The following is a 13,181-nucleotide window of genomic DNA, read 5'->3' on the forward strand; positions in this document are numbered from 1 at the left end:
AAAGTTGTCGAATTTGTTTGATGTTTGTCTGCTACTTTTGATGTTTACAGCGGATTTTTTATGATGCTGGTTATTTTGATGTTTACGATTGATTTTTTGATGATGTTGGTTATTTTGATGTTTACGACTGATTTTTTGATGATGCTGGTTATTTGATCGGTTGGATCTGGGTGGCGATGATGAAAAAAACCTAGATTTTGATGTCGATGGCGCGGCAAGGTCGGCGGAGGGTAGGTTTTTTGAACCTGCAACCCCACTTTTGCAGCCTTTTGATTTATCAGATAATCTGAGCCAAACCCCGTTTTTTTTTCGAGATACACTTTGTTTTGATGTTGTTGGTTTTTTATCCCCCCTAGTCGATGATGATAGCAATATATCTGAGACACCTCCAGAGTTTGCGATTTCTGGGTGCGTTCGTTTTTTTGCGTAAAAATGTTTTTGAAAAAAAAAAAAAGTTAAACCGTAAACTTTTTAACGTAAAATGTAAACTTTTTAACGTAAAACATAAAAACGTTAAACGTAAAATGTAAAAAGTTTTACGTAAAACATTAAAAGGTTTACGCAACACGTAAAACGTTTTACGTTAGCCGTAAAACGTAAAACGTAAAAAGTAAAACGTAAAACGTAAAACATAAAAAACCAGTGCGTAAAACGTAAAAACATAAAAAATGTTAACGTAAAAAACCGACACGTAAATCGTAAAAAAACGTTAACGTAAAAAACGGCGCGTAAAACGTAAAAAAACGTTAACGTAAAAAACCGACGCGTAAAAAACGGCATTAAAAAAACGCCGTTAAAAAGCGGCGCGTAAAAAACGGCGTTAAAAAACGGGCGCGTAAAAACGGCTCGTTAAAAAAACGGCGCGTTAAAAAAACGATGCTTGAAAAAACCCGGCGTAAAAACGGCGCGACAAAAAAACGTAAAACGTAAAAAGTTTAACATAAAACTTAAATTGTAAAAAGTTTAAAAAATCTTTTAAAAAATTCTGAATTTAAAAATGTTTTTAACAAAAAAATTATGTTTAAAAAATAAAAAGTAATATAATAATACAAAAAACTAATAAAAAACAATAAAGACAAAAAGATAAAATAGAGTCATGTGACTAAATTACCCTTTTGTATTATAATATTAAAGACATAATAAGACAAAAAACATTTAATATTATTTTTAGTACTTTTAATCTCATCCATTGATCTTGAAGATCTAATGGCTAGAAAGTGGTTCTCTTGGTTCTTACAACTGGAGGTGTTTTTCATTTTAGCGGTCTCATATATATATATATATATATATATATATATATATATATATATATATATATATATATATATATATATATATATATATATATATATATATATATATATATATATATAGGGTAGGGATATGGTAAAAAGTGTCTAAAATGTAAGAAGGGTAAAAAGTGTTTTAAACCATTGGATATTTGATCTAATGGTTGAGATCAATAGGGTATAAAAATGTAAATTGTGTTTTAATTAGAGGGACCTTATGTAAAATTAAAGGGCAATAGTGTCTTTTTCAATGATTGAAATATGGTAACCATATCATACACGACCAAAAAACTCCTACATTTACTCATTTTTCCTTAAATATAGGAATTAATGATTCACCTTAATTGTAGGAGGTCTTTGGTTGCATATTCGTCATACATTATCATAACGAGAACTGTAATCAGATTCATGGCATGGTGTTTTAAAACAACTGGATAATGATTCAAGTCATGGTGTTTTATCTGGAGACATTGTTCATGGCGTGATGTTTTAAACATCTATGATTCAAGTCATGGTGTTTTATTTGGAGACATTGTATAAAAATTGTAAACCCCATGACTATGATTCAAGTCATGGTGTTTTATCTGGAGACATTGTTCATGGCGTGGTGTTTTAAACATCTATGCTTCAAAGTTATGGTGTTTTATCTGGAGACATTGTTCATGGCATGGTGTTTTAAACATCTATGATTCAAGTCATGGTGTTTTATCAATACACAACATTCCTAGAACATCTATGATTAAACACCATGGTGTTTTATCAATACAAAATATTCCCAGATTTTAAAACACCATGACTATTATTCAAGTCATGGTGTTTTATCTGGAATCCAAAAAACATTGTAAATCATCAAACAAACAGACGATTCAAGTCATGGTGTTTTATCTGGAATTCAAGTCAGATAAAACACCATGACTTGAATCATAGTCAATGTCTCCAGATGTTTAAAACACCACGCCATGAACAATGTCTCCTGATAAAACACCATGACTTGAATCATAGTCAATGTCTCCAGATGTTTAAAACACCACGCCATGAACAATATATCCAGATGTTTAAAACACCACGCCATGAACAATATATGATTAAAAGATGTTGCGATTAAAAGATGACAAAGAAGATAAAACAATCAGATGTATAATGTTTCCTAAAATTTCTCCTAATTCAAAATTCGATTCATCCCTATAAAAACTAATCGCAAGTTTTTTTTTTTTTTTTTTTTTTGGTAATTATCTTTGAAAACAATTAAATGATAAGAAAGTCAAATTACTAATATACCCTTTTGAATTAATGAGGATAAATGACACTTGTCACTCCCAAATTATTTCTCACACTTCTTACAAAAGTCCCACTTTGTACAGGATCCTCTACCTATATATATATATATATATATATATATATAGGGGAAAGATAAATCGAAAACCCATGTGAGTTGAGAAAACCCAAATAAACCCTATGTAACATTTTTATTTTTTTCTAAAAAAATAGGAAATGTAATATAAATGTACACGGACCTATTTATGAAAAAAATGAAAAAAACGCTTACTATTTTTTTTTAAAAAAAATGTTGAAAATTTATATGTTACATTTTTTTTGGACATACATATTATGTAACCTGAAATTTTGTAACATTTTTTAAAAAAAAACTACTTGGTGTTTTTTTGTGTTTCTTTTTTTAAAATGTTCAAATATATGTATATTATATTTCCTATTTTTTTTAGAAATGTATCTTGAGTTTACATGGTTTTTTTACTTGGGTTTTCAGGGTTTAGTCAACTCAAGTGGGTTTTCGATTTATCCTTCCCCTATATATATATATATATATATATATATATATATATATATATATATATATAGGGTAATGCTAGACAAAAAACCCTAAAATTCTTAGAAAACTCTGGAAACCCAAATGGGAACCCATTTTTACCCAACCTCCCGACATTTTTTTTTTTGAAAAAAATTACACATGTAATATACATGTTTTAGAGTGTTTTGGGCCAAAAAAAACAAAAAAGCGCCGAAGGGATTTTTTAAAAAAAAATAAACAAATTTCAGTGCCTAACATGTGTTAGGCAAAAAAGACATAAATTTGCTGAAATTTGCTGAAACTTTTTTTTTTAAATTATCTCTTCGGCGCTTTTTTGATTTTTTTGGCCCAAAAGTCTTAAAAACATGTATATTACATGTGTTATTTTTTTCAAAAAAAAAAATGTCGGGAGCTTGGGTTTTCTAGGGTTTTTTATATATATAGGGTTTTCTATATAGCCCAACCCTATATATATATATATATATATATATATATATATATATATATATATATATATATATAGGGGAAGGTTCATTTGAGAAGAAATTTAACGTGAGAAGAAAAAGAAGAAAGGGCATATTAGTAAAATACTATTTCATTTATAACTCATATCTTTAATTTTCTCTCTTTAATTAATTAATCAACTAATCATTAATTATCCTACATATAATCTACAAAACCTACACATATCAAAATTTTCCTACATATACCCTACGCATTATAGAATGTTATCCTACATAGTCGAAATTTATCCTACACACCTCGAAATATATCCTACACAACGCGTAATTTATCCTACACAAATAGTAATTTATTCTACACTTTAAATTAAGTTTTTTTTTTTAATTTGGAAAAAGTATATATTTTGAAAAGGAGTTACAAATTTAATTTAGTTAGTTACTAAAGGGGAAGAATACAAATTAATGATTTATGTAAGCTTACCAAAATACCCTTATATTAAAATTAAATGCAAATATTAAATGAAGTAAAATGAAGCATTCTTATTGGTTGAAACTTCTTCTTTTTTCTTCTTACAAAAAAATTCTTCTCATTTGAACCTTACACTATATATATATATATAAGATTCGGTTTAATTAAGAACCACCATGATTTTTGAGGATGTGTAATGCTTATATGGTAGTCCACGTTAGCAAAAACTAATCTGGTTAAACCTTAGAAAAAAGTTTGTGGGGAGAAAAATATTTAAAAAGCTAAGACTGTCACGCTACATTTCATTTGAGACTATTACCAGACAATAAATAATAGTTGAGATGATTTAAATCTAATTTTTTTAAAAAATAAAAATAAAAGAACATCACAAAATCAAAATTGGGAAGGGAATACGGTATCTCGAAATTGAAAATTACCATTTGGACATACATATCGTGCCACGTATACATTGAGACATGTCGCTGTTTAACTTGGTTCTGCTTTTATGATTTTTTTAAAGGCGCATGTTTTTTTTAGAACGGCCAACGAATCCTTCAAATGGGCTACTGGCGAAATTCACCACATCGGGATACACTCGTCTCCGAACTGGGGAAAACTCTCACCTAGGGCTGAAGCCCGTGAACACTCGCCCGAAGGCACGACAGTGCGGTGAGGTAAAACCCGCTCAGTTCAAGGATCAGGATCGAACTAGCGATCTCCACATATTCGCCTAGTCTCCCATCATCACCAGGTGCCGCAGAAAATAATGGGGACGGCAGGAATCGAACTTGGGTCCCTTAGAACACCAAGTCTCTCCCTTACCACTCCACCACCACCTCATTGGCAAAAAAACATTTTTCTGAACAACAATTTTAGTAAACAAAAGAGGCAAATAGAAGATATAGAAGTGAACAAAGTTAAAAACATTTTTCTGAACAACAATTTTAGTAAACAAAAGAGGCAAATAGAAGATATAGAAGTGAACAAAGAAAATTGGCCAACCTACAATGGACAATTTTTAAAATTAAAGTTACCGATTATCTTACTCTAGAAATTGTATTCTCGAGATAATCTTTTATCTATTCAAAAGGGAGTGTCGGCGCAACTTGTTGTCCGACTACCTGTCATTGCTTTGTAATTGCCCTTTTTCGTGTGAAATGATAAATGGTATTTAATGTAAAAAAAAATCTTTTATCCATAGGAAAGTGTGTATTTGATTTCCTTGACAATTTTAGCTTCCATTGTATTGTTGAATATCCATCAAACCTCCTCTATCTTGCACCCCATCTTGTTACAGTAAAATAAAGTTTTATATTAATCGTTAAAATTCTAAGTTAAATGTCAATTTAAGATCATTTTATCAATTTAGTCCAAAAGTTTGAAACGTTGTTATCTTAGTCTACTGAGTTAATTTCATCCATTTATTTTGTTAGCTAAAAGGGCAATTCGGTCATTTTATATGGTCGAATTGTCCTTCTAGCTAACAGAATTACATATAAAATGACCGAAACGCCCTTCTAGTTAATAGAAAAAAATGGATGAATTTAACCTAGTGGACTAAAATAGCAACGTTTGAAACTATCTGGACTAAAATGACAACGTTTCAAACTATTTGGACTAAAATGGCAATGTTTCAAACTTTTGGACTAAAATGACAACGTTTGAAACTAGTTAGACTAAAATGACAACGCTTCAAACCATTTGGACTAAAATGACAACGTTTCAAACCTTTGGACTAAACTGGGAAATGACCCAAACCAGAGGAACTAAAATAGCATTTAACTCAAAATTCTATTTACAAGGGTTTCATTGTTTAACACTTATTATATCACCTCTCCAGAGGTGTCCAGACGAGACGTCCGAATCTGATGTGGACGTTCCAAAAATAGAGGAATCGATCAGTAAAAATAATACTTATAAGGCCAGGGGATGTGGTATAGCGGCGCTCGTCAAATCAGCAATTTTAGTGCCCTTCAGCGCCCCATAGCCACCCACACGGGGGGGGGGGGGGTGCAGGGGCCATTCTTTTCAAACAATCAAATCTTTTGCTTTTTTTTGTATTTTGTTTAATAGAGGTCTTTAAAGGGCTTTAAACCATTAAATGCAAGTTAAAGGGAGTAGCTTTAAAGCTCCCTATGTAGTGGCGAAGCTTGACCCGAATGACGTGAGGGTCGAAAACGTATATACCCAAAAATTTCTATAGAATCGGGGGGTCGAAAACGTATATACAAAAAACTTTTTGTACGAAAACTACATATATATATATAACGCTACTGAGCGAAAAGTTCTGAGGGTCGGACGCCCCTCCCCGCTCCTTCTATAGTTCGCCGCTGCCCCTATGTGACATGACGCTTATATAGCTCTTAGGTGACACTATAAAACCTCTAGAGGCTTTAAACCACAACCCACACGTTAATGATTCACTTATTTGAGTCACGTGAACATGTGGAAATAGTGAGGGTGTCGCCTACGTACTTCACACCATTATAAATCTACCGGTTACCCAAATTCATATCACCATAACAAAGCTTACAACTAACCAGATATGTCTCAACAAACCACCACCACTCCATTGACATTCACCGTCTGGAGACATGAGCCGGAGCTCATCGTTCCTGCTAACCCGACACCTCGTGAACTGAAGCCTCTCTCCGACATTGACGATCAAGGCGGCCTTAGGTTTCATATTCCAGTTATTCATATTTACCAAAGCAATCCAAAAATGGGAAATAAGAATCCGGCGAGTGTGATCAGGGACGCGTTGGCTAAGGCGTTGGTGTTTTACTATCCGTTCGCGGGCAGGCTAAAGGAAGGTCCAGGGAGGAAGCTTATGGTGGATTGCTCGGGCCAGGGTGCGTTGTTTATCGAGGCGGAGGCAGATGTTACGCTGAAGCAGTTTGGGGTGGAGCTTCAGCCGCCGTTCCCGTGTAGGGAAGAGCTTCTTTATGATGTTCCTGGCTCCAGTGGCATCCTTGATTCACCATTGTTGTTGATTCAGGTAAAAGTAAAACCTTATGTGGGCAAAACCCATAGAAAAAGTAAGAATGTTTAGTAATTTAATTTTGGAATAATCAGTAAAATATAAGTAATTTAATTTTGGAATAATCTTCAAAATAAGAATGTTTTTTAGCATATCAAAGATAAAGATATCCAAACCAATCTATTGGAGCACTCACATATCATTCTGTAATTTTGTATGAGATTATAAAAAGTGATTTTGAGTAGTTTGTGATTGAAAAATTGAGAAAATGCTATTGTTCATCTTTATACTTGGGAGACATTGTTCATCCTTAGTAATTTTTTAATAATTTTTTAAAGTGATATTAAGTTGAGGAGAAAAAAATGTAATAATAAAGGTATAAAAACGTATTATTTAATTAATTGATAAAAGAATAAACTATAAAGATTTTTAGTATAATTATAGAAATGAAGATAGCTGTCGGTATGCGCATATAATGTATATATGTATGGGCGCTCGGTGGGCAAAAGTGAAGTGCACTAATTTTAACGTTATTTTACTAATTTCATGAAAATAACGTTAAAAGAGGGGATGGTTAATCATGCATCATGTGGTGGCGTTGATAGCCGAAAGCCAAGGGAGTACATGCACTAAGTGGCCTTTGTCTTAATGGCCGAGTGTTGTGTGCCTTATGTCCAAGGTTTGATACAAAACTACTATTGAGTCGGGAGGTCTCACTGGAAACAACCTCTCTATTCCTAACGGGTAGAGGTAAGACTGTCTATATCTTACCATCCTCAGATCTTACCTTAACTTTTTTGTTGATAGGATTTACTAAGTCTAATGATGATAGAAATGAAAATAGTGAAATAAATATGAATGAGTTTGTAAACACCATATAAATATAAATAAAGTGGTCCTAAGAGGCTAAAATTTTGCCAAAACAAATATTAGCGGGTCCATAAAATAGTCAAGTAATTAACTACACGTGTAAATAGATAAGGCTCTATCTACTTCGACAAAAAAAAAAAAAAAAAAGCTCTTTAACCATCGGCTAAGATTTCTTTTTTTAAAATTAAACTTTATTAAAAAAACTGGCAAACTCGTCTTTAAGGCGGAGAACAAGCAGGCTCTAAACATTCATTACATCAAGTTGAATTTACACCATGATTCCTAATCACAATAATTATCCTTATGCCTATGTTTATACCATAAAAAACCAAACGCCTTTATGTCCGAGATTATCTCCGCCATTTTTGCTTCTTTACCTCCAAATATCAATTCATTCCGGGCCTTCCATATACGCCAAGTAATGATAATAATACCTTGAATCTCCTCTTTTTAAATCGGCGCACGACCACAACTCTTGAACACCTCGACCAAGTCTTTAGTGTCAAAACACTAAAATATCCGGGATACCGCACCATCTTGTAACCCCCTGCCAAATACCACATGTCCAACCGCAACCTTTAAACAAGTGGGTCGCCGATTCTTGACCTTCTTCACAAAGTTGACAAATCGTACTAGCCATGTAAACGTTCCTCTTGACCAGTGCGGTCTTTGTTGGGACCCTCTCATTAATCGCCCTCCAAATGAAGATGTTACATTTTAATGGGATCCACCTGCACCAAACGAGAATCACTGCAGAAGAATATTAAATTTTAACGTTATATAATTTAATAATTACCAATAATTTATACTTATGTGATTAATTTCAATTTAAATATTATTTTATAGCTAAAAGTTATCTATTTGCCTAATTGTTATATGCCTAATCTAGACATTTCAACATTTTCTTAGAACTAATAAATTAAGACCACTATTATTTAAATAAAACTTGGGTTATAAAATGTATGTTCACATGACTGTTAAAACTTGTGAGGAAAGTCGATGTTAAAGGTGGTCTTCTAATCGATGGTTCAAATGCTTTCATATTTGTAAACTTGACAAACATCACACGTTTTGATGATGAATGACACAAAATTTTGTTTGCATATCAGAAACGCGTCTTAAAAATATCGTTTTCTAATTGTTAAATCTTTGTTATTAACTATTTGATTTTTTATTTAGTTAACTCGTGTAATACACGGGGTTATAACCTAGTAAACAGATAAAAGAAATAACCTTTAAAATCAAATTAAGAGACAATATGAGCGTGCATCATATACAATTTTCATTCTAAACAACATATAATAATAGTAATGGTATGATTTGAAGCAAGTTTTGAGGACGGGCGACAGTGAAATGGCGAGCCTCAACTGAAAGACTGATGACGGTAGTGCGTGTGTTGGTGCTGCTAGTGGCTGGAGAGTGGAGACTGCGTGTGTTCAGTATTCTGTTTGTGTTTGGGTCTGAGAGTAAAGGGGAAAAGGGCGACAAGAAACCCTAATTCTAGTTCTATTTTGAGTTAAAAAGAAAAGAAAATAAATGCTAAAAAACAGCTTAACCGGACTCGAACACATGACCTATAATGTCACCAGCGCGCATACTTACCAGCAGACCATTCTATAAATTTGTTTAAAGGTTCCCTAATTAAAGGGTTCCTTCAGAATATTGTATATAACTTAACAATATACATTAGGAATCGAACGGGTTCCTGAAAACCCCTAAATGGCTCTAAATCCGCCCCTGTGAACACGCACCTAAAACGGCCATACACAGGAACATGCACATAAAAGCATACAAGTGAACACGGTCAAACATGTAGTGATATGTATTAAATGATAAATTGGTTAAAAATCCACTAAAATGACTTATTTATATCATTTTTCAATTGATAGGTGACACGACTCTTATGTGGAGCTTTCATCCTCGCTGTACGATTTAGTCATACGATGTGCGATGCGTTCGGATATGTACAATTTCTCACAGCATTGAGTGAAATGGCAAAAGGCGCATCCACACCATCGACATTGCCTATTTGGCAAAGAGAGTTGCTTTGTGCAAGAGACCCGCCGCGCGTGACATGCATTCATCATGAGTATGGCGAAGTGGCAGACACCGATGGTATAACCATCCCGTTGGAAAACATGGAAACTAGGTCATTTTTCTTTGGACCAACTGAGATTTCCGCCATTCGTAGGTTTGTTCCAACACACCTGAAACGTTGTACCACATTTGAGGTCCTAACAGCTTGTCTTTGGCGTTGTCGTACAATCGCACTCCAACCAAACCCTGATGATGAAATGCGCATGATGACCATTGTCAACGCACGTTTAAAGTTCAACCCTCGGATCCCCGTAGGATACTATGGAAATGTTTTCGCCTACCCGGCTGCCATGTCCAAAGCTCGAGACCTATGTCACAAACCGCTAGGACACGCTTTGGAGCTTGTGATGAAAGCCAAATCTGAAGTCACCGAAGAGTACCTGAAATCCGTCGCAGATCTGATGGTAATCAAAGAACGACCCAACTTCACAACTGTTGGAAGCTATATCGTGTCAGACGTGACACGTTCTGGATTACTTGAAATTGATTTCGGGTGGGGATACGCGGTCTATGCCGGGCCTGATTACCATGTTGCTGGTTTCTATACACGTCGTATAAATCATAAGGGTGAGTCTGGAATCGTGGTACCCATATGGTTGCCGTGTGTTGCTATGAAGAGATTCGTCAAAGAGCTAGATATAATGTTGGCGCGAGACGATAACAATGATCATGTTAACCACAAACACGTGCTCGCTCATTCCAAACTATAGTTTCCTTGTAATGGTTCGATAGGTGATCATGCGACGAACTTTTAAGACGCGCTTTTTTATAATAAAAATGTTAGATGTTTATATGTATGAACCAAATAATTGTTGGTGTATAAGTGTATTGCATGGTCTTATTTCTAAATAATCAAGAAACGTTTAAAATTCGAAGTTTCATATGCTGAAGGTTATTAATAACTAGAAAAATAAGAATCCATGTGATAAAGATTGCCTATTCTACCTGTTTGGTGTCAAACTGGACTTCAACTAAATTTGAGGTTTTAAGTTTGAAAATTAAAAAGCATAAAATGATATTAATTTAAGTTTAAAAATAAGATGTTGATAATCAAAAACCATTTTCTTAGAAACTTTAGAACCACTTGTTTATAGGTTTGGCTTTGTATAATTTTGATAATATACTTTCATTTTCTCTTGTGATATTGCTTAGTTCTTTTTCGATCAGTTTGCCATTAGTATATAAATAATGTTCGAAGTGCCATTTTGATGGAAACTACCTTAAAATGTTGAAAGTTGGTAATTTCTGTAGGCTGAAGAGTCTAAGATGTCGAAAAAACTTAAGGAGCTTGATGATATAAGTGTTGCTGAATCAGAGTTTCAAAGGTGTCATGTTTGTTTCACGAACTCTTTTTTTGTATAGAAGTGATTCACTCATTACAATACATCATTTGTTTTGGTTTGGACCTTATACTTGCACTTTTTCCAGTTGGGTTTTGCTAGCTTAATGTATATAAGTAGGTCACCATATACTTGTTGGATTGATTAAACTAAGTTATGTTTATATGTTATTAATTATTCGAACATATAATTAGTATTGCTTATTAGTTTAGTTAGTGATATGATTATGTAATAACCGGTAGATAAGCGGGAAAGCTTTTTAAATAACTGTCAATGACAGTTACCCGCCATTTCTGAACCGCCAAATTCATATGTATATATTCGAGTTACCGGGAACAATATCCGGTACCAAGACTTTCTTATTCTTCTAAGAATTGTCCGCTTAATCACTTCTATTGATCATCGTTGTCACTTCATCATGCATATCCAATTCAGATCACTTGTTTATGATAACTCTAATTCCACTCACAATCCTAATATATCATCAAATTCCGCTGCACATTTGTCGTCTGATTTCAAACAAAGTGGTATCAGAGCAACGACAGGAAAGATGAAGATGACTGAAATTCGATCAACATCCACACTCTTACCGTGCCAACATTGTACAGATGAAATGAATGGCAAGAATAAACATCGTTATCGGGAAAATGTATGTTTTTACTGTCGAAAACCCGGACATCAGATTTCTTCATGTCTGAAAAAGGAAATAGATGAGGCAACCCAACTTATCCGGCAAGCAGTGAATACGGGGATACAGAACGAAGAAGGAGGGATCAAAGATCATCAAGAAATGATCGTTATCGGTACCGAAGGAGGCCTCTGGAGCGATTTATGGTACGTTAGTAACACAGTGTTTAAACATCACATGGCCGGAAATTTGAATGTGTTTAAACGTATAAAACACATTATTGGGGTTGATACACAAACGGGTGAAAGAAATTTCTTGTTCACAAGGGGGGTTGGATCGGTAGAGATTAAAACGGGTGATATCATGAAAATTCAGAGTGTTTATTACTCTCCGGAATTAGACAGAAATGTATTAAGCATGGACCAATTGACTATGCAAGGAATTACTGTCAACAAAGACGGTGATACTTGCAGAATCTTTCCCATGTTTTCTGTTCCGGTAAATAAATTGTTCAATGAAGCGAGTGGGATGACAAGAGAAGAGGAGATTGGGTTACAAGAAAAACAAAAATTAATTGAAGAAAGCGTTCTGTTCTTGATGAAGAGTTCAAGCAACGATATTTGAATTCCTACTTTGAAGAACTTCATCTGTCTTCACAAGAGACAGATTGGAGTATCATGATTGTTAACGCTATGGAATTCAAAGAATTCGAAGACTGTAGAGCATTTATGAATTTACTAGATGATCGAGATTTTGTTGTCAAGTATAAGCATATACTTGATTCAAAGTTTGAAGAATTGGTTAAATGGTTCCTATTCGATTACATGGGAATCTCAACAAGACCGGTTCCACCAGTTCCCTCACACAAGAGGAAAATTAATTAGCTGAGTCTGTATTTGTTGGTGGCCGTGGATGGGGGTTACAGGAATGTAACAACGGAGAACATGTGGCCTGCAATAGCAAAGGACCTGGGATTCGATTATGAAGACGGAGATTACATGAGAGTCACATATGCCATGTATCTTGATATCCTAGAGTATTACTACAATTTCAAACAAGTTCAAAAGAAAGTGCAGGACAAGGAGACTGTTATAGAAGAAGGAAGGTCCACCGGTGGCTGCCATGAGAGATCAACAAGTGCAGGAGAGGCTCAACAAGATTCTGCAGGGATGGAACAAGTCGCATTATTTGCAGGCGTTGATGAAGAAGACTGGAATAAAGGGAAACGAAGAAAGCGTTT

The 13,181-nt window shown here is 34.1% G+C and overlaps 1 protein-coding gene across 1 annotated transcript; it reads left to right on the forward strand.

Moving 5' to 3' along the window:
- Positions 1–6,546: 6,546 nt before the first annotated feature.
- On the forward strand, positions 6,547–10,821 carry LOC110891216 (benzyl alcohol O-benzoyltransferase). The gene is made up of 2 exons (XM_022138915.2): positions 6,547–7,024; positions 9,766–10,821. The coding sequence occupies exons 1-2, from the start codon at positions 6,572–6,574 to the stop codon at positions 10,681–10,683; spliced, it is 1,371 nt and encodes a 456-aa protein (XP_021994607.1). The 5' UTR covers positions 6,547–6,571; the 3' UTR covers positions 10,684–10,821.
- Positions 10,822–13,181: the final 2,360 nt, after the last annotated feature.

Source organism: Helianthus annuus, chromosome 11 (assembly GCF_002127325.2).
Source record: "Helianthus annuus cultivar XRQ/B chromosome 11, HanXRQr2.0-SUNRISE, whole genome shotgun sequence".
Lineage (NCBI taxonomy): Eukaryota > Viridiplantae > Streptophyta > Magnoliopsida > Asterales > Asteraceae > Helianthus > Helianthus annuus.